This window comes from Gambusia affinis, linkage group LG12 (genome assembly GCF_019740435.1).
Source record: "Gambusia affinis linkage group LG12, SWU_Gaff_1.0, whole genome shotgun sequence".
Taxonomy (NCBI): domain Eukaryota; kingdom Metazoa; phylum Chordata; class Actinopteri; order Cyprinodontiformes; family Poeciliidae; genus Gambusia; species Gambusia affinis.
In genome coordinates this window covers 1191688-1219128 of record NC_057879.1, presented here as the reverse complement: position 1 = coordinate 1219128, position 27441 = coordinate 1191688, and the positions used below count along the sequence as shown (strand labels likewise).

Genomic DNA, 27441 nt, shown 5'->3' with positions numbered 1-27441 from the left:
TGCCCGGCTGCTTCGGGAAATGGCTCAGATTTTGTCGCGCGGTTTGAAAGCTTTATAAACCCCACAGGCTCCATTCAAAATGTGGGTTGTTGTAGGCGAGTTGCGGTCAGTTGAGAGAGTGGATAGAGTTTTGATAGTTTGGATAATGGTTATTTAGTTTGAGACAGTTAGTTTGGTGTTTGGAGAGTTTAGGAGAGAGAGAGAGAGATAGATAGGAGATGTAGGAGCGCGAAGACAGGATAGGAGTAGGATGGAGCCAGCGAGAGGTAAGGTGAACTGAACATTTGCAGATGCATTAGGTTTGCTTATGAGGAACTGTATTTTTCACTGTTTCTTATTTTCTGTAAAGGTGAGGTGTTTATTGTGCACCAAGGAGTTGGGGTACAATAATAACACCTCATCCATGCTAAGACACTACCGTGCCTTGCATGAGAATAGGGAGGAAACTGGAGCTTCACCCAGCCAAGGTATTTCATTACTATACTATATACTATACTATAATCATCGGTCACTGTACCCCAATCTGTACAAACTTGCACTTATTTATTTATGCACCCCGGCATTATCTGTGCCATGTGAGCGTGTCTTTTCAAAGGCTGGAGAAGTAGTGTCAAAAAAGAGAAATCGTTTGAAACCTAAAACTGTGGACAAATTGTTGTTTCTTAATAAAAATGAATGAAATCATCCAAGTTACACAAGCATTAGCCTATTCACTACCCCCTCCCTAGTTCCACAAGCACTTTCACTGTCCTCTGCCTGATTAAGCTCATGCCATTTTTCTAGAGTCACAGAAAAACATTATTACACAACATGCCATATCACATGACAATACTATTTTGGGAATAATTACACACAGAGAATACATTCAAACAATATTTTATTGTTCAAACAATATTTTATTGTACACATATGTACACCTTTTGTGAAGTCATTCCCAAGACCCATAATAGACAAAAATTCAATGCATCACATGTGTTAAGATACAGCGGGCTGTGATTGTACACCTGGCCAGTAGGTGGTTTCGTGTGCACATGAAGCCTCAAGAAATGAACCCTTTCTCGAACCAATTGGCTCAAGTGGTACAATGCCTCATGAGGCTTCATCTCACCATCACTAATTTCAAGTACAATGTAAAACTTTTTTTTAAATGAAATGGTAATGTCATGAAACGGTGCAGTGTGGGTGGTGAGGTAGGACGCTTAGACCCAAATAGAAGTAAAGTGATGATTTAATGATGAGCAGTCCGAAATACAAACAATCCAACAACCAGGCAGTATGGCAGAACAGAATCCAGGGTTCAGCACCAGTAGCAACTGGCGAAACAAATGGACGACTGACAAACAGCTAGACAGCTCAGACGACAACAGACAACTGGCTCGACACACGACAAGGACCCGATAAGGAACAAAGGACACAGTGGGGTTAAATACACAGAGGGTAATCACGGAAACGAGACACACCTGGGAAACAATCGAGGGGCGACAGGACAACACAGAAACTCAGAAACCCAGAAAATCTCAAAATAAACACAGAGAAAAACACAGATCACAACAGGTAAAGACAAAAGCCCTTTATAGCCAAATAGTTATGAATGCAGTCTGGTTCACTAAAGGCAATGTGTTAGAATCTGATTTTTGGTGTCAGTTTACTGCAAATAAATCCAAAATTAAAGTGTAGTGGTAGACCCACACAAAAAACAAATTCCTTAAAAAAAATAAATAAAAAAAGAAAGAAATTTTATGTTAACTTGGCTGCATGACATCTACACAATAGAAGCAATTACATTGATTTAAATTCAGATTTTATAGAATTTTTGTTCAGCGAAACATACTGTCAATGTCTATTCATTGACAACATAAGTTGTATATATGTAGAAATATTCAATAACTATTTCTAATTCTAACCTGCTGTGTTTAGTCTGTACATCAAATTAAGAAACGCACTTAAAAACACATTTCCTAATAACTGGGTAAAAGAGATTAAATTTTCCTTGTTGCATAATAGTTAGTCCTAGATTTATTTTACACTCAATAAACGTGTAGCTAATGATTAACCAAGCTTTTCTTTTTCGCGCAGCAATGAGATAGAGGTGATTTTACCATTTTCTAAAAAGTGAACTTGAGGCGACAAAGTTGCTGCTGAGGGTCTTTATTTCTCGCCTGCAATCACCGGTGTTTAAAAAAATGACCTGGGTAGAAATATTGCCAGAGAAAGTTCTGGTGTGTGGAAGATGGCTCATATTTTCTCAGCATGATACAGTCTAAACAAGACACTTGGATACACTGAATAACAAGCCATTCATTTCTCACTGCCTAACATGTTGGTATTTAGTTTTCTGATCCACATGCACAGACACTCTCAGGAGACAAGTACAATTTAAAAATTTTATTACAAAGAAAATAATGACTTCAATGTTGGTCTCTAAGAAACTGGCTGGCAACAGGAACACCATGTGAAAACACAAAAGGTGAGATCGGGTTGGATAGGAGATGTGCCATGAAATATAAGAGCTTACTTAAGTTGATTGTAAGTGGAGATGCCAGAGAGAGGCGAGTGGAAGCTGTTCTGTCCTTGTGTATTAACAATGGCAGAGGATTCTTGAGCCAGGAAGGAGAGACAGAGATGCTCAAAGCAGCCAAAAGGGATCTGGAAATCTCTTACACTCAACCAGGTACAGATGAGGTGGTAAGCATTCCAAAGGTTGAGTTGGATGAAAATAGTGGCATCACAAACAGGTTCAAAGGCAGATAATATGAGGGATAATGGACTTTTTTAAACTGATTTGATTTAGTCCTCTAGTCAATACAAGGGTGGAGGGACTCGTCTCTTACCCAAAGAAGCCTGCTCCCATGGGCGATTTGAGTGGTGAACAATTTCTGCATTCAGAAACTAGATGTGGATAAGAAGGATTAAAAAGGGAGCTGTTGAAGAAGCATAAGAAATCATCTTGTTGGTAATAGAGCTGTCTGTGTTTAAACTTAAGGTTGTTGCATATGTATTTTACATTAATTGAAATTCCAAGTAGCACATCTTGCATATCAGGTGTTTCTTCAAATTAAGTGCTCTGACAGAAATACTGATTACTTTTTTGATTACATCAGTAGCATCAGTAATGCTACTGATGTTTTCTCTGCTTGTTCGAGTCATTTTACAATTGATTCATACCTGAAATATGAAAAGATATGTATGTTGTTGTTTTCCATGTTTCATACCAAATAAGCTCTAATATCAACAAACTGAAACTGACTCCAGACTCCTCACCTCCTCTCTTCATTCTCCCTCTTTCTACAATCCTCATTCACATTTTAAAAAATATTACAGTTTTATTAAGCCTCTAAGACAGGTAATGAGAAACACTACAAAATAAGGACATACTTGCAAAGCAGAAAATAACAATATTTTGGAAACCCTCATGAAAATTGTATTGTTTTTGTAATTATTGCAAGTTGAACAGTTACTTAAATTAAGCAATACATTTTAAGCATGTTTTCTGGAAAGTTTGTAATTTCATATTTGCGCTGCTCTCTTCTAATCTGTCTGGATTGTACCTTGAGCTCCATGATGCTTTTTGCAGACACATTTACAGAACAGCAGAACTTGCAAATGTGATTAATCTGCACATAATTTAACTGTCTTCCACTTATTTTCATTCAGTGCCCTAGTAAAAAAATATATACTTTAGTTTATTCCAAACATACTTGCATTTGTGTAAGTACAGGTAAAAGCCAGTAAATTAGAATATTTTGAAAAACTTGATTTATTTCAGTAATTGCATTCAAAAGGTGTAACTTGTACATTATATTTATTCATTGCACACAGACTGATGCATTCAAATGTTTATTTCATTTAATTTTGATGATTTGAAGTGGCAACAAATGAAAATCCAAAATTCCGTTTGTCACAAAATTAGAATATTACTTAAGGCTAATACAAAAAAGGGATTTTTTAGAAATGTTGGCCAACTGAAAAGTATGAAAATGAAAAATATGAGCATGTACAATACTCAATACTTGGTTGGAGCTCCTTTTGCCTCAATTACTGCATTAATGCGGCGTGGCATGGAGTCGATGAGTTTCTGGCACTGCTCAGGTGTTATGAGAGCCCAGGTTGCTCTGATAGTGGCCTTCAACTCTTCTGCGTTTTTGGGTCTGGCATTCTGCATCTTCCTTTTCACAATACCCCACAGATTTTCTATGGGGCTAAGGTCAGGGGAGTTGGCTGGCCAATTTAGAACAGAAATACCATGGTCCGTAAACCAGGCACGGGTAGATTTTGCGCTGTGTGCAGGCGCCAAGTCCTGTTGGAACCTGAAATCTCCATCTCCATAGAGCAGGTCAGCAGCAGGAAGCATGAAGTGCTCTAAAACTTGCTGGTAGACGGCTGCGTTGACCCTGGATCTCAGGAAACAGAGTGGACCGACACCAGCAGATGACATGGCACCCCAAACCATCACTGATGGTGGAAACTTTACACTAGACTTCAGGCAACGTGGATCCTGTGCCTCTCCTGTCTTCCTCCAGACTCTGGGACCTCGATTTCCAAAGGAAATGCAAAATTTGCTTTGGTCAGAAAACATGACTTTGGACCACTCAGCAGCAGTCCAGCTCTTTTTCCTTAGCCCAGGTGAGACGCTTTTCGCGCTGTTTCTTGGTCAACAGTGGCTTGACACGAGGTATGCGGCAGTTGAAACCCATGTCTTTCACGCGTCTCTTGGTGGTGGATCTTGAAGCTCTGACTCCAGCAGCTGTCCACTCCTTGTGAATCTCCCCCACATTTTTGAATGGGTTTTTTTTCACAATCTTGACTAGGGCGCGGTGATCCCTATCGCTTGTACACTTTTTCTGACCACAGTTTTTCCTTCCCTTTGCCTCTCTATTAATGTGTTTGGACACAGAGCTCTGAGAACAGCCAGCCTCTTCAGCAATAACCTTTTGTGTCTTTCCCTCCTTGTGCAAGGTGTCGATGGTCGCCTTTTGGACAGCTGTCAAATCTGAAGTCTTCCCCATGTTTGTGTAGGCTTCAGAACTGGACTGAGAGACCATTTAAAGCCCTTTGCAGGTGTTTTGAGTTAATCAGCTGATTAGTTTGTGGCACCAGGTGCCTTCAAAATTTAACCCTTACACAATATTCTAATTTTGTGACACACGGAATTTTGGATTTTCATTTGTTGCCACTTCAAATCATCAAAATTAAATGAAATAAACATTTGAATGCATCAGTCTGTGTGCAATGAATAAATATAATGTACAAGTTACACCTTTTGAATGCAATTACTGAAATAAATCAAGTTTTTCAAAATATTCTAATTTACTGGCTTTTACCTGTACATTTTAGGTATACTAACTAATAAGTGTACTACCTATAAATATATACCAAGTATACTAAAAGTATGCTTGTACCAATTTGGTCATAATAACTTTAAACACAGTTAAATATAGCTGTATCAAAATACACTTTTAAGTAATACTTTAAGTGAGCAAAATATGAATTTGCTCAAGTGTATCAATGAAACAATATGCTTTTAGAGATATTTTGTGTATATTTTAAAATATATGCTCAAAATAGAATTTTTTTAAATTCACTTAACGGTTACTTTAAAAGTAAACTATTAAATATACTGAAATTTCAGTATGTTTTAAATTACATTTCAGTGTATATTTTAGGCTAATGAAGTACCGGTATGGCTTTTTAGGTGGCTTAATAATATATTACTAATTTTGTTAAAATGGCAAAAAATGAAAACAAAACAATCCTTATAGTGGAACTCAATGTAATTAGGTTTAACAAAGTAAATAATGTGTTCATGCCTCAAAATACATTTTGAGGCATGAACTGTCACTAAACATTGACAGTTTAGTGACAGAGGTTCGACAACAAAAACAATACTTGTCCTTAACACTAAAGGTAGCAGGTATTTTCAGTTTCACATCTCTCCAAATATGATGTGTTGTTTTCAGTTTTTTCACTAAAACACTGAAGCTGTCTTTACCCAATCCGTTTTTAGATGTATGATATAAGATCTATTAGTGAAAGGCACTAGTTCATTCACACTACAGACCAGATGGTGGCGGTAATCCACCCCCTCAGTTTTTTTTAATAAAACCACCATAAAAAGAAGAGCAGTCACAAAGCCAGTGAAGATAAGAGATGCTGTTCAAATTCGCAATTTCTACTTGCATAATATTGCCTTAAAAGTAGAGAGGATCTTGATAATAGTAATTTTGGTAAATTGAAGCTGGTGACGTTCTAGTCTCAGTTAGACAGTAACACGACAGGACAAGAATCGATGGAAATAAAATGTAGGTCATGAAAGAAGTCTGAAGGGATGAAGGCTGCTAACGTGTTGCTAGCTGGTGGTAAGTTTACTTCAAAATGCTAATTATCTTTAATTGTAAACAGTGCAGTACAAATATAAACAAACTTACATTAGTTTCAGAAATAGTTATTTTATCAATTTTATTGGGATTTTTATGACAATCATTCAACTTCATGCCATAACTGCATGGAGGTTCTGTTTTTTGTGACTTTATCTTCATAAATTTAACCTGGTTTTAATTAAGCTTAGTGTCCCAAAGAGACTTATATTGTGACATTTGTGAGGTTGTTGTTATAACTCGTCCATCATTGTTTTAATAGTCAACATATTTTTGCTGTCTAAGCAAATTAAGATGAAAGAGGAAGCCATGGATCAGGAATTAGAAAACCTAAAAACTTTCCTGTCTCAGAAGAGGCTCTGGCTCCACCAGCTCACCAACCAGTTCTGAGGATGAACCTCCACATCGTCTCATTGGGAAGGATTTGTTTTATTTTTTACACTGAGCAGCTGACCACATTCTTAATAACAGCAAAAACTGATGTCTTTCCAACACTATGTGTTTATTCCAACTTTCTTTATTGAATTTAACAGCTTGACATGCATCAATCATTAGGACAATAAAAACACAGTAGTCACAGATAACAGAGAAAAAGAAGTGCAAGCCGATTTCTCCCAAAACCAAACCCATCCCAGTCTAGGTCTAAGCACAAGAGAAGCAGCCAACAGAGATACAATCCCTGCAACAAATACAACATACACAACACACCCACACCCACACATCCACACACATTCCAAAGAAGGCAAAGAAAGAGAGAGAGAGAGAACGAGAAAAAGAATATATATATATATATATATATATATATATATATATATATATATATATATATATACCAGTGACGTGCGGTCAGGGGAGGCAGGTGAGGCAGAGCCTCAGATGTCATCATGAAAAAATATTACATAATAATAAGATCATTTATATTGCTATTTTCACCCTGTGGGATGTACTATAAAGTACCTATTTTTAATGTAGCTTAACCAATTTGTTATTCTTTTTGTTTGTTTTTATTCAAAATCCCTGGATTTTCATATTTTCCCATTCAAATGCTCAGAAGCGAAGCCGGTGAGGCAGCTGCGAGCTGAGCCTCTCCTGGGATTGTGCAACCTCTCTCTAACTGCACTTGCTGCCATTTGATAGGAGCATGTTCCTCCTGTCTGTACGTCACCAATAAAATGGCTTAAAATCATTTAATGTATAAACTGATTTTTCATACTTCAGCATATGTATATAATGTACAGTGCTTTTTGTCAGTGTGTGTGTAACGTGTTTCGTGTGCTGAGGAGCGATGATAAACGGCAGAGAACAGATTCGAGGTGAAGCAGGCAGTTTTCTTGCCACATGGCAGGGGGCGCTCATGATCTCAGACATTGTGACTCCACAAAGGCATTGTAAGAAACAGTAACAGCGAGCTAGCCATACAGTAGCTGCACTGATACAGAGAGCGAGAAAGAAGTGGTTTTCAGTTGCACTTTAACGGTTTTTCCCTTTGGTGTGGAGCACAGCACGCAATTAATAATATCTACATATCCAAGTTTGATTGAGTTGACGGAATTATCCTACGGCGGCAGCGAAGCTTAGCATCACATGTAGAAGAATAGTCTTTTTGTCCTCCAGGGTTGTCCGCATGCACTAAATGTCCTTATGTAAACAATAACATACAGGGGTCTATATTTGTAAATCTAATTATGATTAAGTTAGTGCCTCACCAGCTATGAACCTCACCGCACATCATATATATATATATATATATATATATATATATATACACATATACATAATTAATAGTAAAACAAAAATATAATAAATAACAAATAAAGATTTTAAAAATTCTAATAAGAAAAAATATATATTAGTTAAAAACAGAAGATCTGGTTATAGATGAGAGGGCCTACAGATAATTTAATTTCCTTCTGTGTCAGGGAGCAAAGTCATGGTACCCACTAAAGATAAGAAAGGTCTCTAAGTCTCCATAAATTTGCTGGTGGAACCCTTAAGTGAAAATCCAAGTTTTTCCAGCTTCAGGTTGTTAAGAACTTCTCTAACCCATTGGTCAAGAGACTGTGGGACGCTTAGTTTCCACTTGAGTAGAATAAGTCTTCGAGCAAAAAGAGTAGTGAAAGCTAGAGCCTGTCTCAAGGAACGTCAACGGCCCGAGTCTGGAGGGACGTCAAATATAATTGATAATGGATTGGGGAGAATTGTCTGATTATATGCTTGACTAAGTACTTTAAAAATGTTATCCCATAACCCACTTGGCCTTGGCCAGACCCAAAACATGTGGGTATGTTTTGGGGCTGGCTGATGACTACATTTTTGCTAATTTTGCATTTGTGTAATGCACTTTATAGAGTATTTTGCACTGAATTAAGGCATGCTGGGCACAAATCGAGTCGATTAGGAAAGTGCGGAAATACCTTTTTAACATAATCCCTGGCCTGAAAGAACCAAAAGAGATGAGAATTGGAAAATTGGAATTTAGATGAAAGTTCAGCAAAGGATGGAAAGGTGTTGTCCATCCTTTTCAACTATAACAATCTTTCTATTGCTATAAAGATCCTTTACAGTGTTGAGCCCTCTGTCATGCCACAAGTTAAAAACTAAATCAGTTAGTTGAAGGCATAAAGTTACAATTTTTGGCTAAAGGAGTTTGTATCGAGGGTCCATGCAGGCCAAACTGTTTCCTGAATTGGCTCCAGATAGTTAATGTAGTTATGTAGCCCTGACAATGGGATTGTTGTCCTCTACCACGGAGAGAACAAAGCAGAGAGGACAACAAATAACGCCTAGACGCCCTTTCAATCTGCACCCAGGCCGGTGAAACATCAGCATCATACATCTTATACAATAGTTTCTGCACATTAGCTGCCCAGAAGTACTGCCTGAAGTTCGGAAGAGCAATTCCGCCCTCATAAGTTGGGGACGGTAGCACCAATTTTTGAAGTCTGGCAGGTTTTTTAAACCATAAGAACTGAGATATTTTCCTGTCCAATTTGTCAAAAGAATTCTTTGTAATTAGTATAGAAACATGCTGGAAAAGGTACAAATATTTTTGGAAAATCCCACCAGATAATGGAAATAGGGACCACTGGTCAAAATCTTTCTCCATGCTGTCTAATGTTCTTATTCAACATGTTAGACATACTACTACACAATGGGGGGTCTTTAACTTTCTTAAGAATCCAAGATATTGTAGCCTCTGATAAGGTACTAGGCAGGTGCCTGTTTGAAAAGACCTCATTATAACATTATATATACGTTAACCTCATAATATTCTGGGCCAGGGGATTTGTCAGAATTTAAGGACTTGATTGATTCTTGCACCTCCATTATAATGATAGGCCCACCTTGAACTTTCATAAATTCATTATCTATCCATGGAAAGGTACTATCATTAAGAATATTGTGTGACGAGGAAACAGTTAAGGAGGTATACAATTCTGAATAGAATGACGAAAGTCTATCATTTATCTTACTGACCTTTCATATATGCTTTTGAGGCTTCCCAGAGGGTGCTTCTTGATATATTAGGTAAGTCATTAAGATCAAAGTAAAGTGAAAGCTGATTTTTTTAAAATTGTTTATAGTTCTCCTCAGCAACAGTATAGAATTAAATCTCCATAATTTAAAACAACGGGCTTGACCGACCAATTCTAAATCCAAGGAGGCTTGTGCATGATGAGATATAGCTATAGTATGATGGCTTTTATTTTAGAAAGCAGTCCATCAATAAGGAAAAACATCGATGCATGTATCGGAATGATGGGCATGGGAAAAGAAGGAAAACTGCTCAAGTGCCGGGTTCCACGGATCCACCAGTCCCAACTGAGTTTTAAAAACATAGCAGCATTAGATAATGAGATTGTATTTTTGAGGATCTACCTAAGCGAGTATCCTGGATCATATTAAAGTCTCCCCCTAAAATTAAATGAAATAAATAATTTTCAATCTCAGGCATAGATGAAAAGAGTCTGGACACAAAGTTATTGTCATTCCTATTTGGGCCGAAGACACAAGCTAGTATCACCAGAGTTTAGCAATTTACCAAATACAATTATGAAACGGCCCTCCGTGTCCACGATTATTTTGTGCTGTTCAAACATAATATTATTAAGAATAAGTATATAAGTACATAAGTATATAATATGCCAAGGTTCCTCAAGCCTGGGCATTGAATCTAGAATGGAATACATGGCTAATCCAATTTCTTTTAAGTCGCATTCTCTCCCTATTACAGAGATGTATTTCTTGTTAAGAAAAATAGTATGTCCCCTTTAAGTTGCTGCAGATGAGTCACAACCTTAGCAATCTTGGTGGCATTTCCCAAACTTCTCATGCTCCAAGAAACAACCCTCAAATTATTACCTGTGCTGGTCATACCTTACTATTCCCGAAGAGGTATATATATTGCAGTAAGGCAGTCCGGTTTTGGCTGAAAAAAGACTGGCACTTGGCATATTGTTGGCCGGCAGCTGTAGAGAGAGAAGAAAAAGGGGGGAAAAAAAGAAAGCAAAAACGGAAAAGGACACTCACTTACATACACATCTCCACTAAAAACACACACACATCTGGACCCAGATCCCCTTTAAAGCAATAACAAATATTGAATTGTCCATCGCACAGCAGGGCATCTTCTATCTCCTGCGAGACTTTCTTCATTATAGACTAACATTTCCTACTCCCAAAATCAGAATGGTCAGTTGTCAGAAGGCAACCATTTCACACCAGATAACCTAAAATTCAACCAATGTAACTGTAGAAGAACTTCTGAAAAACTTCATAACTGAGTAAAATCAACATAATAGCATACTACACATCAAGATAGATATGCTGGCTGTCAATGAGTAGTCTGTTGGTCATCACAGCATTCTATTCCAGTCCCTGTAAAAGTAATCAAGTCCAGAGCGAGTTTAAATTGTACAGGTTAATCAGAAGAAGAATAATAAAGCAAAGAAATTCTAGAAACAGCTTTGCATTAAACAAACTACAAAGAACTGTCTGAGTTCTGCAAGTGGCTAGTTTAATACCACAAATAAACCACTTGGATCCAACTAATAATTATTCCACCTGCGGGCTTGAGCTGGATGAATGAAGAGAGTCAATATAGTGCTTGGCATCACCAGGAACCTTCGACTCCCATTCTTGATCATGATGAACGGTTTGGCTGGGTAGCAACTGTAACCCAGCCAGACTGTAACCAGTCTGTCTGTCTCTGTACAGGGACTCAACTATATGATCAGGGACTCTCACAACTGTATGAGTCCCTGATCATACAGTTATTTAATGATCCGGTGGTAAGCTGAGCGCTACTGTAAAACCTCCAGGCAGTCTTCTTCAAAAATGTGAAACGGTGTACCCTTATACTTCAACTTGCCTTGCAACTCTCAGGCTTTGCATGTAATGAGCTCCCTGATTTGATAGTTGTGGAATAACGTCTCTGGATTTCTCACCGAGGCCCAGTTTTGCTGTTAGCATCCGGTGTGCTCGATCCAGCTCCGGAGCCCTTTTAACGTATCTTCCCCAGAGACCACCAGAAGTAGTTGAGAGAAAAATGTTGTCCGATGCGAACCTTCTATGCCTTCAGGAAGTCCCACCAACCTGGCATTGGCTGGCTCCTACTTTCCAAATCAATTAGCTTAGCTTTCAGTCTGTTGTTCTTTCCGGTCACCGTAGCTAGCTCAGCTTGAATTGCCTGTATGTCGTCGCTCATGGTAGTGGCCACAGTTTCCAGTGATCAAATATGATGGTGGTGGGTAGAAATGACAGATTCAAAGCACTCCAGTTTTGTTTTGAGTTTAGTGAACACCGCATTGAACTCTGATTTCTTATGGTCTCCCTCAGCGGTTAGCACATGTTTAATTGCACAGGTTCCCCTCGTATTTTTTCTGCTCTCCTTTTTTTGCTCTGCTGGTCATTGTCTAATTAACTGGTCACGGTTCCAATGCAGCTTTATAATTACTGTTGAATTAACAAACACAAATTGGAATTTAACACAGTAATAGTGTTCGAGGTGAGAGCCTCAGAAAAAGCATCTACTCCATCTTGCAGTCTAACCGGAAGTCCAACACTATGGGTTTAATATAAACATAATTTGATTTGAAAATAATTGGACAGAATTTTTCCCCCTTCTTAATCTACCATTTCTCTTTCATACATTTTATTCACTGTTAGCTTTCAGGGCCCAACATGACATGACTTAAGCCATGCCCCCTGAGAACATGTTTTACTTTGAAAGTTTGCTATCTGACTCCTTTGACCTAATCAACATGAAACTGTCTCCAGAGACAAAAGACATGTTGGTGTGATATGGATTCAAACCTTGACCGATTTCGGTGGGATTGATCCTTATCCAATCCCAGAAAGAAATCCACAACAAGCATTGGTGGGCGTGGCCTAATTCCTCCACAGCGCCCCCTAGAATATTTTAAACGATCAGCCCCAAGCCATGCTTTAACCCAGAATTATGAAACATGGTAGACATGTGTATCTTGTCAGAACCTACAAAACAGTCTCCTGGTGCCATGGTCCAAACCCAATAGGAAGTCAGCTATTTTGGATCAAAGCCGCCATCATGTCCTTTTTAATGACATCATATCTGATCGAACTTGTCCTACAGCGTTTGACATACAAACTTCAGAATCACTTAGCAGAGTCTTCAGGCATTGAAGGTCAAACGTTATCAAAGGATTTTTTTTTATACATCAAAGCATGTGGGTGTGGCTAAGTGTCAAACTTTGACTATGCCAAGAATCATCAAAGTGCAATAACTTCCACACACAAGATTAGGGCTGCATCACTCTTTCTATGTCTCAATACAGACCAGTCCTCACCACATTTACATGGTCATTTGATGACATCACCTTAACTCCACCCACTTCCAACAGGAAGTCACCTGTTTTTTCTCATGGATGTCTTACTGTTACCCTTTGATTCATATAGCTTTAAACCTGTGTCAAGTAACATAAATGACATAATGATGATGAATTCTGTCAATGCTGCCTGCTGGCTGAACCATGTGGGCGTGGCCCAAAGGCGTATTTCAATCCTTTGCCATTTGTATACGGACGTCTCTAAATCACACATGTATCATCCAATTTGCACCAAACTTTTAAAGCTTGACTCTTGTGAACCTCAACGAAGCCCAATACTATTATTTTGACTCCACTGTGACCCCTGTCCATGTATGGCTGAATCCATCAGCTATATCTCCTCACTTCATCAGCCGATCTGCTGACGATGTCAAATACTTAGCGAGTCCACAACATCTTAAAATGTCATACTTCTTTCTTTGCCCTGTTTCTGTACTCTGTAAAATACAAGTGCTTTCTCTGTTTAATTGCTCTATTGTTTTTTTGTAGGCTTCTGTAAATTGGGAATGTTCTATTATTGATCCTCACTGTTCTTAGGAAGGAGAAATGTCAGTTTGTCTGGAGTAATACTGGAATACTGTGACATTGTTTAAAACAATACTCTGTCCTTGGTGAAATATTTTCCACATTTCCTCTAAAGTGTACCTATTATTTATTGTGCTAATTTTCTTAAGCATGTTATCTGTAAACTTTGAATATACTGACAATTTGAGATAGTATATTGGCAATGTACTCTTAAAAATTTTAATATATTGAATACACAATGTAATTTGTTTCACCTGAAAAGTGTGTTGTAATTGATCCTTCTGTGTTCTGGTAGCCTGATATGTTTTCAGTAATGTAGAGCATATGAAGCGTGTAATGTACAAAGTGGCAAAGCAGATTAATAAAATACAGTAAGTAACTAAAAAGTGTACTTCATTAGCAATTATAATAAACTTAAAGTATAATTGTAGCATACTGTGATACTGTAATATATAAAATATGTAATGTCAATATACTTAAAATACATTCTAAATATATTTTAAAGGTAATTCAATCACAAAAATAGCACACTCAAAATATGTTTATATTAAATAAAAAGCAATATACTTAAAGTATACTAAGTATAATGTTAGTTGGTCTAAAAAAGTATGTAAAAGTACACTTAGTACACTTTAAATTATGCTTTAACACAATTTAAATACTATTAAAATGCAGTAGGCACAAAATGAGTTGTTCCAAAATAGCACACTTTTAGTTAACTAATCCTAAGCAAACTTGAAGTATACTCATGATATGTCTGATTTAAAGTAACTAAAATTTAACATACTTAGTATATTTATTTTTCACCAGGGTGGGGGGTGTAGGGAGTTTTCAGTGCTGTGCCAAATGACTGTCCAGCACACAGAAAGGTAACCATCGATGCTACTGGAACAATCGTTTTTTAAATTACTGTTGTTGTTGTTGTTGTTAAGAGAAAACTAATTTCTGAGCTTAACTGTGGCAACATGAGACAAAGAAATTAAATGAAAAACGTCATCAATTAGCAGTCTTGATCATAAAAATCCTCAGTATTTTGTTGTTAAAAATACTTCAAAACAATGTCTACATGATTTCTGTACTTCAAGGCTTATTTGGTAAATACTTACTTTAAAAGATAGTTTTTCTATTTGTCTAAAATTGCAAAAACTGTGTTTAAATGTTTAAGTGTGCATCGCATTTAAATTAAGCTGCGATTTAGTATTACAACAGAAAGCACTAACCTGTCTTAGACCTGTCATTCTATCTGACTGCATAAGCTGTCTCAATTACATATCTATATGTAGTATTTGGGCTTTTATTTTTGTATTTTTATTCTTTGTTATTGATACAATGACATGACAACATGTCTATTTTTAAGCTTAAACTGGACAATATGTGTCTATTTGAGACTTTTAATTTGAAAGAAGCAGTTCTCCACTTGCCCTGTCAAAAAGGCAATCTAAGAAAGATTTCATGGCAGGAAAGCTGACAGCACTCAGTGTTCTTCCATGTAGGCATAGAAGAAGTGCAACTTTTTAATAGTTTGTGTGAAATCACTTTGGGCAACAACAGACGACTGTAGTAAGTTATAGGTGACCATGGTTATAAAACTGCAGAAAAACTCAAGAGATTTGTAAATACTTTACTGATATTGTCTGCCTTTACTCTACTGAGAAGCTAATTTTAGTTTTCAATATCAAGCTGACAACATAGTTCCAACGTCATTTACACGTGATTTTTGTACAAACTAATTAATTGTTAATTGTCAAACTGCTTTCTCGAGGGTGTGTCTAGAGCCAGCTAAATCAAACCGAGCAAACCAGATCTTTTAACTAAAAATGTAACTAAGACACAAAGCTGCAAAAAATTTATCGACTTGGAAAAAAAATTGTGTTGAGAATTTTAGGGCACCTTACCTCCATATCTGACCCAGCTGGAGAATGTGTATTATAGACTGGCATAACCACACACAGACTGAGTAATAGAGCGACCGTTTCGTGCCTCTTCTGCCCATCGCTGTGCTGCCGGTGCTGTTAGTAGCAGTGTTCTTGCTGGCAGTTGACATCTGCCTCTGCAGTGTGGCCGGTTGCTGCTGAACGGGAACATCGCCTTGAGAGGCCGAGCCACTCAGCTGTAGTTTACTCCCGTCCAACTGGGGGCAACCGACGGCAGATTCAACGTTGTCCTCTGTACTGAAGTCAGCGACGAACCATCGAAAACTAAACAGCTGGACCGAAAACGAACCCAACACCACAAAAAAAAGCGTCAAGCCGAACCACCAATAGTCCTGGCGAAGATAGTAATCGACTGAAAGCCACACGTCGGTTCCCACATCAGCCAGATAAACAGACACTGCGGTAACAATCCACAAGCAGTCCCATATCATATATTTTTGCTGTTCTCTCCTTAGACGGAAGCAAGGCGAGTTGGAGCCTCCCCGACCGCAGCACTGAGATTCCCCGTTCGGAAAATCCACGTCCAGGATGCATGCTGAGTCGGTCTGTTGACCCAGGTGCAGCCCCTGCACCGAGCCGGAGTGCTCGGAGTTCTGCAACGGCGTGAAGGCCACATCGTTCCTCTTTAATTTCAAGACCCCATCCGACTTAGCTGCCATCATTGTAATCAGAAGATATTAAACTGGTAGATTTCTTCTGCTCTCCTCCCCCGTTCTCTTTTAGCGCAGCGTTTGTCCGTCGAAACCTCGTTTACGTGTTTCTTTACTCCTCATTTCTAGACCACTCCTTTATTCTGCTGTCTTCTCATAATATACGATGAAGCCAGAGATCCAGGTTGAGCGTAGCATTGTGCTTGTTGCCCAAGATTTTAGGTCTATGTCTCATTTTTGAGTGACTGATGAGCATTTCACGTCCAGCCGTTAAGGATATTCACCGTCTTGTTTCCTTAATCCTACCTGGTGGAATTCTACAATCAGCTGTTGCGACGTCGTTGCAAAATCTACAACTGATATATAAGTATTTGTCAATGATAGATAAAGGATGGAGGCTGCGACCATGTTCTTCTATAGAGGACTACAAACAATGACATCATTCCCACTCTTCCCCCTGAATGTCAACCGCCCGCCCTCCTGGGACCCAAACACACACACGCCCACGCACCCCCGCCCACCCCCAAACCCCCTACACACGCATAGGCGCACAAACATACAGGCACCAAATATAGGGTTCCATTTGTGTCAAAAATAAGTAGAAGTGTAGATGTTGTTGGTCTATGTCGTTGCTATGCGTCTTTGGTTGCTGTCTATGGTCTTAGTGCTTTATGGATATGTCGACGTTGCATATAGATGTTGCATATGTTAGATATTGCATATGTCTATATTGCACATGTATATAGACATGTGCAATATAGACATTTCTATATTGCACATGCATTCACTGCATATGTAGATGTTGAATATGTCTATGTTGCATATGTGTTCGCTGCATGTGTAGATGTTGCATATGTTATGTCTCTAGCTGCATCGTGATTATTACTCACTGTCATCTTGTCAATTCATCTGCAGTAAAGAGGTGAACCCTACGCAGTTGTTTTTTGATGTAACTTCTGTGATTGGTCAATTTTGTTGCCGTTAGTTCATGTCGTTGGTCGGTGTTGCTGTTGTTTGTTCTCTTCGTTATTAATAAGTGTTAAAGTAGGTCGTGTCTGATCAAAGAGTTTATGAGATATTACAAAAATATTGGTCTTTCAATATTAGCGTTTTCAAAATGCTTAGATTTCTACCTTGTATTTTCTTCAGCCATTAATCTACTGCAAAAAAGTGGCAATTAGGGTTACACTAGACACACTATTCTTTATTGAATTTTTAAGTCATATTCAATATTTTAAATAATTTGAATATTAAATAATATGTTTTCTTCAATAGCTTCCAAGTCATGTGATCTATTGACTCAAAATCAGTGTGAAATTGTTTTATTAAAGTGTGTAGATGAAGCACACTCATTTTTACTCCATTTAAACCCTTTTTGTATATTTTTAACGATTTTAGTTGTCTAGATTTAGTCATAATTTAGTAAATATATTTTTTAGTAATTTTTTTGTCTGCCTCTCCTGCCTCCCCTGACTGCATGTCACTGGTGACCTAAGAAAAATGCCAAAACTGAAATGTGAATGCCAGACAGTCTTATTCAATAAATTTGGATATACGTCCTGAACAGAATATGTAACTTCTGTGTAAACCAAATGAATCCTTGTCAGTGCAAACTTTGTCTTTTTCAATTATGTGATTCTGACTTAAATCTGACTTATCCATTCCTTATATCTAAGACATGCCTTATTGGTCGTCTGATAAACTATGTCAGCTAAGCAATGCCTGCCTAAAAGTCACCTGATATTATGGCGTCAGTTTAAGTTTCACTTTTACAGAAAGCCTTTTATTTGAAAGTGAAACATGCAAGGTCAAGTTTCATTCCTCCAATCAAAGCCCTCTGTCCAAAAATGAAACATGTTATGTGTGTTGGAGCCTGTAAAGGGTTGGATGAATTTGTTTTGCTGATGTATTGATGTTGCGGATGAGTGGTGGATTTATTGTTGTTTGTTTGTGTTTTGTGTTTGGGCCCTCCTCCTTGTCAGTCAGCCTACTTCTATAATTGGCAGGCGGGCAGCAGCTGGGGGTGTTCTGGTTGTTTGATCGAGGAGTGGGGAGTGGAATGGTTTCTTTACCGTCAAATAAACTTTACTTATTATAAGTCGACTCGGAGACTATTTTTGATTAAAAGAAGGTTTGATATCTTTCGACAAGAAGCCATCTCCACGAGTGCTTTTTGGTTTTGACGAGTCAGAGACCTCCTCCTTAGGACTACTCTGGCGATGAGAAATTTTGGAGGCTTGTTAAGACGCCAGAGTAACCGTAACAATGTGTGTCAAAAGTACTGGTGAGTGTGTGTGAGTGCAAACCTGGATAAGCATCCCAACAGTTCTCTCTGAATATATATGAATAGAATACTCTCTCTACATACAAATCTATAAATATTTTGGTTTCTGTCAGTTCTGTAAAGGTACAAGAAATAAAGCGAATTTTTCTTTTATAATGGGCAATAATGTAATTTTACTAATTGTTGCTGTCAGAGACATGATTCAAATTTACCATACTTTAGCTCCTATGCTTTATGAAATATTTAATCCTGTTCAACGAACAAAGGTAACACTTTATTTGACGGGTTGTTAATAAGACTGTCTTAACATGACATAACATCTGTCATGAACATGAGCAAGTCTTCATGAGGTAAATTATGTCACTTTTAATACAAAGTTGACATTATTCAAAATGTCTTCGTTATGACAACTTGACATGAACCAAGAAATTATGATCTGACATAAATTTGTTATAAAAGTATTACTGATTAAACTTTAGCTTTAATAACATAAAGCTACATAATTTTTAAAGTTTAAACAGGCGACTGTATTATTTTTTCTCAGTCTGTCGTCCAGACTCGTTGCCATGGCATCCAATAAACAACAGCCCCTGGAATGCAGACCAAGGATTCAGTTGTATCAGGAATTGACACAAAAAAATCTCAAAAATATTTCCCACACCAAAAAGTATGAAAAAACACCAAACAGAACATTCTGTCTGTTGCAGGTTTATGTTTTTGAATTTTCATCTTATCTATATTTAAACACTGTTAATGATACTGAGGTTCTTAGTAGGAAGAGTTTCGGGGGGCCGGGGATTCTGTCTAAGGCCCCATATTGCCTTGAGCCAGCCTTGTATGAAGTGCCTCATCTCTGGAATACCTGAAATCTACCTGTAATCCCCTGGTGGCCCCTATGTCAGTCCACCAATGCTTTGGAGACATTTTGATTAATTTAATTGTGGCATATTTGGATTTATGCTGCGGTTTTAATTATTGCTGCAATATTTTTGCTGATGTTTATTTTGTGATCTCCAATTTCTTTGGGACAAATCTCCCTTTAATACTTGAGGTTCTGCAATAACTTCTATTTACAGCCGCGATTCTCCAGGCCAGATGACGTCAGCAGCGGCTTTAACCCGCCTAGTAGAAACGTAAAGGAGAAGCAGAGAACAGTACCAGGTGGTACCAGGTGGTGATGGGCTATCTGGAGCCAGGCTTCGAGGCTTGTATCGAGTAATAAGGGGGCGTGTCCGATGAAGCCCCGCTTCGAGGCTTTTGTCGTCCTGCTGAAAACCACGTGACTGGCAACAAACGAGGTCTCGCATTGCATGGGTCACGTGACTGCTTCATTTTGCGTATCGGTTTTCAAAATAAAAGCGTGATGAGCCGCTGCTTGATCGTATCAGAGGAGTATTTGTCTTCAGCAGTGGCCAAAATAAAAGGAACCTTTTATAGTTCATGTGTATTAATGATTTTGATGACGGCACTCATCAAAATGTAATGTTCGTTACCAGTTTTCTCAATGGTTGATTATGGCATATTTTGTGACTTTATATTTATGTGTTTTTATTATGTAAAACATTTTGACACTGCATTGTTGCTGAAATGTGCTACACAAATAAACTTGATTGAAAAGGAGCCAGCAAGAAGGAAAAAATCTGACATCAGGGAATACTGGAGATGATGATTCACAAGATTCTTAAATAACAATAATTAAACATTTCACCTCCACAATTCTCACCTTCTTGAAATTTCCACTATTTCTTTGTTCTGCAAAAATATATCAGTTTTGCACAACAGAAACAGACTTAAAGCTGTTGGAAAAGTAAAATTCTGACTTATCAGTAAAAATATAAGGGATCAGATCAGAGAGCCAATAGAAATCCAAGAAAAAGAACTTTTGAAGAATTTTAGATTTTCAGGAGGCAAATCAAAACTCAAAGAAAACTGTCTGCCCCAACAAGCACTGCACTTCGAGAACTCTAAAACAAATTTCTATTGTCAAATCAGTCAACGAAAGAAGAAAACAGCCACTAACAGTCAACATATACCAGGATTGACTACAAATTATTTTAATAACTAAAAAAGATTAGTTAAATAGGATTTCATTGACTCTCCTGTTACTAAACGTGACTTTGACAGAAATTTTGACAATATTGCATTTACTAATTGTTTTTAAATATGTCTGTCTGAGTGACAAGGCTGTCACAGCTTCAACAGCTGATGTCACTGTGAGAAATGAATGAAGCATCGAGTTATGAACTTTTGGGCAAAGCAATGGGCCGGGAAGCTTCATTGCTTCATGAGGCTTCATCTGGCAATCACTAGTATCTAGTATCGGGTGGTATCGGGTGGTACCAGGGCTTTGAGGTGCGTCGCGACTCACGGTGACAGTCGCAGTACCATGTCTTATATCAGGATGTCTGAAATAAATAAAGTCTTTATGTCTGTCGGTGGGACCAACTCAGACTGCCTGTAGCGAACCGTGTCATAAAGTTGCGGGTGTAGGTGGTGAGTAGTGATGTTACGTGATGTGCCGAGGCTTCGAGACGTTTCCGTAAAGCGCGTATCGAAGCTTGCTTCATTTAGGGGTGGACCCGAAAACGATGACGTCCGAAGCCTCGCTGCCCGGCTGTACCACGTGACTGCTTCGGGAAGTGGCTCACATTTTGGCTCGGGGTTTAGAAACCCCACAGGCTCCATTCAAAATGTGGGTTGTTGTAGGCAAGTTGTGGTCAGTTGAGAGAGTGGATAGAGTTTTGATAGTTTGGATAGTGGTTATTTAGTTTGAGACATTAAAATCATTCTTAGAGTTTCCCAGACAACAGTGGACCACACAAGTTACTCACGTTTTGTATTTTTTGCACAATCTCCTCTTCAGCTCAACCTTATCAGTGGAGACACATTGTTGATGTTACCATTATAAAATAGCTTAAAATTAAGTATTGGCAAAGCTCAATGTGATTTTCACATGGAGGCGGAGCGTTGTTGTTAGCAGCTGCTGAAAGTAACTAAAAAGTTACTTTTAATGTAACTTAGTTACTTTCCAAATCAAGTAGTCAGTAATATAACTAAGTTACTTTTTCAAGGAGTAATCAGTAGTCCGATTAAAGTTACTTTTTCAAAGTAACTATGCCATCACTGGTAATGGAGGGGGCGTTTCCGTAAAGCGTGTCTCGAAGCTTGCTTCATTTAGGGGAGGAGCCGAAAACGATGACGTCCGAAGCCTCGCTGCCCGGCTGTACCACGTGACTGCTTCGGGAAGTGGCTCACATTTTGGCTCGGGGTTTAGAAACCCCACAGGCTCCATTCAAAATGTGGGTTGTTGTAGGCAAGTTGTGGTCAGTTGAGAGAGTGGATAGAGTTTTGATAGTTTGGATAGTGGTTATTTAGTTTGAGACAGGTGGGGAGAATATATATATATACAGAGAGAGAGAGAGAGAGAGAGAGAGAGATAGACAGAAAAAAAGAGACCTCTTATACACAGATAAGAGGGAGAGAAAAAAACAGAGACAAAGAGAGAGAGAGAGAGAGAGAGAATATATATATATATATATATATATATATATATATATATATATATATATATATATATATACATACATGAGTTTTATGTATATATATATATACATGAGTTTTCACCACCTGATTTAACTCGAGTTAATGTTAAGTGGGAGAAGTTGTTTATATATATATATATATATATATATATATATATATATATATATATATATATATATATATATATATATATAGAGAGAGAGAGAGAAAGAGAGAAAGATATATAGATCTAGAGATAGAGAGAAACAGAAAAATAAAAAATAGATATATACAGAGAGAAAGAGATAGATACATACAGACAGAAAAAGAGAGAGAGAGAAATATATATATATATATATATAGCTATCCTATTTTTAATTTTAATTCTAATATTAAGGATACATGAGTTTTCACCACCTGATTTAACTCGAGTTATCTTGAACTCCAATACCATCATCACACACATCACATTTTTCTGGGATTAATATTTAATGATTTTAGACTTTATTATTTCAGGACTTATAATTGGGTTATTTATTTAATTTGAACTATTTACTAATAATCTCACTATTACAAATAGGATTGGTTAGTTAGTTTTAAAGTTCTTAATTTTTATATTAGGATTTTTAAGATAGCTGTGGGACAGGATAGGATTTTCTCTTTTCTCCTTTCTCTGTGTCTCCCTCTCTCTCTCTGTATATATATATATATATATATATATATATATATATATATATATATATATATATATATATATATATATATATAGATATATCTTTGTCTCTTTTTTCTTCACCTTTTGTGAAGTCATTCCCAAGAGCCATAATAGACAAAAATTAAATTCATCACACTTGTTAAGATACAGCTGGCTGTGATTATACACCTGGCCAGTAGGTGGTTTCATGTGCACATGAAGCTTCAAGAAATGAACCCTTTCTCGAATCAGTTGGCTCAAGTGGTTCAATGCCTCATGAGGCTTCATCTCACCATCACTAGTGGTGAGGCAGACGCTTGAGACCCAGGTAAGAGAGAGAGATGGTGTTTTAATAATAAATAATGCTCCAAACAGTCCACGAGATTTCTGGTGGCACAGCTGAGCAGAAGCCAGGGCTCAGACAGGTAGCAAACAGAATATAATCGTGGCAAATGAACAGGCAGAACAGAATAACCCGACGAGGAGCAAAGGACACAGGTGGGATTAAATACACAAGGTAATCAAGGAAAACGAGACACACCTTGGAAACTATCAAGGGACGTCAGGACAACGCAGAGACTCAAACACAGAAAATCTCAAAATAAACAGAGAAAAACTCAAATCATGACAAACCGGGCATTTAGCATCCTGATTAAGTTAAAGTCAGAAGTTTTGTCTGCAGCCGAAGCATTTCTGTGTTTAGGAGAGAAGCGGGTTTTGTCCTGCTATTGCGAGGACAATTAAGAAAATATAAATAGAATCAGGTTTTTCTAACGTCAACATCAGACCTAAGTTTTTATTCACAAACCAGTGTATGAAAAAATATTCTTGCCCATAATTTGATAGTTACAGGGCATAGTTACTCATGACTTCACATGACTTCATGGAATGTGGCGCACCTGAGGCGCACCTCCTCCTCACCATGGAGCCGGTGTCTGAACAACATGGAGTCATTATTACACTGAGAGTAGCCAGACTAGTTTATTTTGCTAAATTATTATAGATGCAGATGGCAGCAAAAGGCCGCAAATAAACACAAACCGCATTACCGAAATTTTAAGATTTTAAACTGCTGTAATATGTTTTATTACGGCTGTAATACATTCCATTATTGGTCAAACATGCATTTACTTATATGTTGACTGGCAATTAAACTGATTATGCTTCTCTCTAAGACATAAAGAGAAAATATAGCTGTAAATAGGACTCAGCAGTTTTACACCTAAGTCAAGCAGTAGTTTGACCAGCAAAAATAAAATCTAAAAATAAACAAATTTTGATTTCACCAAGCAAGAAATGCAAATGAATCTTTAACAATTATGTGTAAAACATTTTCTAAGAATATTAAATAGTAAATAATAAAGGCAAATTGTAGAGCATTATGATTATGAGCATTATGAAACATTCAAGAAAAACAGGGGAAAATATAGACATAAATTATTATATGTCTTGGTTTCACAATAGGTAACAAATTATAACAAAATGCGATCACTGCAGCATTTCTGAATTTGTACAGTATGTTTTTATGGAATGCAATGCATATGAATCAGGGGAAGTTTAAAGATGCACTGACAAATTAAACTTGAAACATCTTCGACGAAAGAAGGAAGGAAACAAAACAGTAATCTTTTAGAATAGATCTATTTCGTTGTTCTGCTGATTTGCTTTTAACTCTCCAGACCAGTAGGAGGCAGTAAAGAGCCTTGTAGTTTTTCTGCCAGCCGCCATAAAGCACCAAAAGAAGAAACAAGACTCAACGTTGCATGTTGCGTCTTTTTATTTGTCGCCGAATAAATTGTGCATCTGATATTTTGAGCTGAGCGCGTAGAGGCTGGATAGAAGACAAATGACGGTGGTGGCGGACGTTATTTTCTCCATCAGTCAAACACCTGAGAAGGAAGATGCTGTTCTCTTTCGGTGCTCCAGAGCTTTCATGGGGTGAGAATTTGTCATGTTCATTTTTTGAAAACGGCATAAAGTTTCCTTCGCTTCCGGTTTTACGGTTTAATAGTTTTTTGTGTTAACACTGTTTTTATGCTCAATAATACCTTAAGGACGTAGCACACACGGCTAGATCAACCTTTAGTGCATATGGAATTACAATGCTAAAATGGAATTAAAATGCATTTTTACTGGCTACATTTTATTATTCAATTGCAGTAAAATGTTTTGTTTTTGCTTCTGGGGGATGAGGGTGGGAAAGAAAGTTCTTATTAAATCCGTTAAAAGTCGATTTCATATTTGTATAATTTTGAGGACAATTTAGTGGCTGTAAAAAAAAAAATATTCACCCCGTTGCATGTTCTTTTGACAAAAATTGATTTTATTATCAAAGTGAAAACAGAGTCATGAAATAATGAAATTTAAGTTGAACATATTTGACATAAGTGATTGTATAAATACCTACCCCCTTCAACGCGGTATTTAGTGGATGTTTCTGTGGCTGCCGCCCCAATGGGGAGTCAGAGTGGACCCCTCTCAGTCAGCTGCTCATTTATTTCTCCAACCTGACAAAACTGAAATAGTTTTGTCATGTTGGGGGAGATCAACTGTGAACAGCCCTATTCACAACCTTTCACAAATTCTCTATGGGATGTTAGTCTGGGTTTTGACTGGGCCACTCCAGAAGCTTACCTTGTTGTCTTGCAGTTGCAGAAACAAACAAAAAAATCATTTTCTTCACCATTAAATATAAAAATAATTAACAACTTTCTATCATTTGTATTTATCTATTGTGTTTAATTAATTTCATTTCATAATTTTTAATTAATTAAAAAAGTTGTTGATGTGTAAACAGCATCAGAAAGAAAAGAAGAAAAAAGGTTTTTGTTTCTGCAACTCAAGTCTATTTTTCTTTAATTGTGCTTGTAAATCACAAATAGCCCTAAATATTATTAATACACATAACACTAGGTAATAAAGAACAGCTTTTTTTATTTCCATGTATTTGACATCATTGGAAAGCATAAACACTTTCAAAATCTGTAAATAACTCAAAATGCTCAAGTAGATCTGTTCATGGCTTTGTCGTGGCCAGTCACATTTACCAAACAGCATCACTCTTCTCAATAGGAAGAACACAGAAAACAACAATACGTGAGTTAAAAAACTAATATTTTAATTTCAATTTGCATCATATGTTATTGCGGGGGCATTTTCAGGTTAGATGGTCCATGACTGTCTGTTAAATGGTTTGTTAAGTGGTCCTCAGCCTGAAAAAGTTTGAGAAACGCTTATCTAGAGCTACACAAAGATGGTTTGACAAGATCGGTAATCTGGGATTGACCTGAAAACTACAATCGGTGCACTCCTATTAAAAACTATAAACCCATCTTTCTTTCAGCAATAATTCTGCCCTGCCAGTGAAATGTTCACTGCACAAGAGACACTTACAGTCCAGTTTATAAAAAATGAATGAATAAATAAAATGTTAAAAAAATTTTTTTTCCTTGTAATAAAAACAAAAGCACACAATGCTAAGCTGGCAAGGGGGCATGTAAAGCCTGGCAGCCTGCCAGACCTAAAAAACATTAGGGGAAACCCTGCCACAGAGTTTTCGCTTAGCCCCCAGCAGGGCTACGGCCCAAGAGAAGATATTTGTTGCATGGTGCATTTTTCTAAATCTCACTATCTACATACATTCACATACGAAATGAAATAGTTTTGTCTAACTAAAACTGTTTACAACTACTTGCAGCTCTGGAAAAGATTAAGAGACCACTGCACTGAACCCAATTGAAACCTCCTGGTTACTCCAGGAGGTTTTCAATTGTTCAAAAATCAAATATTGATTTTTGAACTCTTCCTGAGGTAAAACATTAGTTTTGTTGTTTCTAAATGAATATAAACTTTTTTTCTGCATTAAATGAGGACTGAAAGCACTACATCAATTTTGTTATTTTGACCATTTCTCATTTTCTGAACTATTAGGTTTTTGCTCAGAATTTCAGAGACATGTTGTCAGTAGTTCAACAATGTTCATTTTACTTAAACACATACCTATAAAGAGTAAAATCAGAGAACTGATTATTTTTTCCAGAGCAGTAAATATGTGAAACAGAATCTGAAGACTACATCATGGCTGCCAACATCTGCTAACATTAATGTATTAATGTGACACAAGCAGCTGTAGAGTGACATAGTCCTAGTGGGGTCTGTTCCCCTGGAAATTCAAATAAAATCTACTCAAAGCTATGCATTTCCAGTCATTTGAAGAGCATTTTACTAAACTCATAGAATTCATAGACCTAAAACCAGTTTATTATCAAGGTAGAAGGTCAGGTTAATGACTAGATCTCTATTTGTCATTAACCTGAACTTTATTTGAAAATCATACATAGAAATTTCATTACCCTTATTATATGCGGCTGTTTGCCTTCTTCCTTTAAACAAGAATGTATGTCCTTCTATGGAAAAGTGGACATTATGAGTCAGGATTTTACTATGTCAATTCACAGTTCACGAAGTGGGTACATCATAATTTCAGTATAAAACCAGTTTCTATTCACAGACACAGAAACAGCCCAACCCTAACAGGTGCTGTTCTTTAGTTTGACCTCATTTAAGTGACTCCAGAGAGGTTTGGGAAATTA

General features: G+C 37.3%; 2 protein-coding genes across 2 annotated transcripts in view; one reads left to right on the top strand and one right to left on the bottom strand.

Moving 5' to 3' along the window:
• xkr4 (XK related 4) overlaps positions 1–16789 on the bottom strand; it is a 54916-nt gene extending 38127 nt beyond the window's left edge. The window contains exon 1 of the mRNA XM_044133428.1: positions 15661–16789. Coding sequence (XP_043989363.1) covers positions 15661–16361 — 701 coding nt within the window. The 5' untranslated portion in view covers positions 16362–16789. The remainder of the gene's footprint in view (positions 1–15660) is intronic.
• A 7785-nt stretch (positions 16790–24574) lies between these two features.
• tgs1 (trimethylguanosine synthase 1) overlaps positions 24575–27441 on the top strand; it is a 53231-nt gene continuing 50364 nt past the window's right edge. The window contains exon 1 of the mRNA XM_044133426.1: positions 24575–24787. Within this exon, the coding sequence (XP_043989361.1) occupies positions 24696–24787 (92 nt within the window). The 5' untranslated portion in view covers positions 24575–24695. The remainder of the gene's footprint in view (positions 24788–27441) is intronic.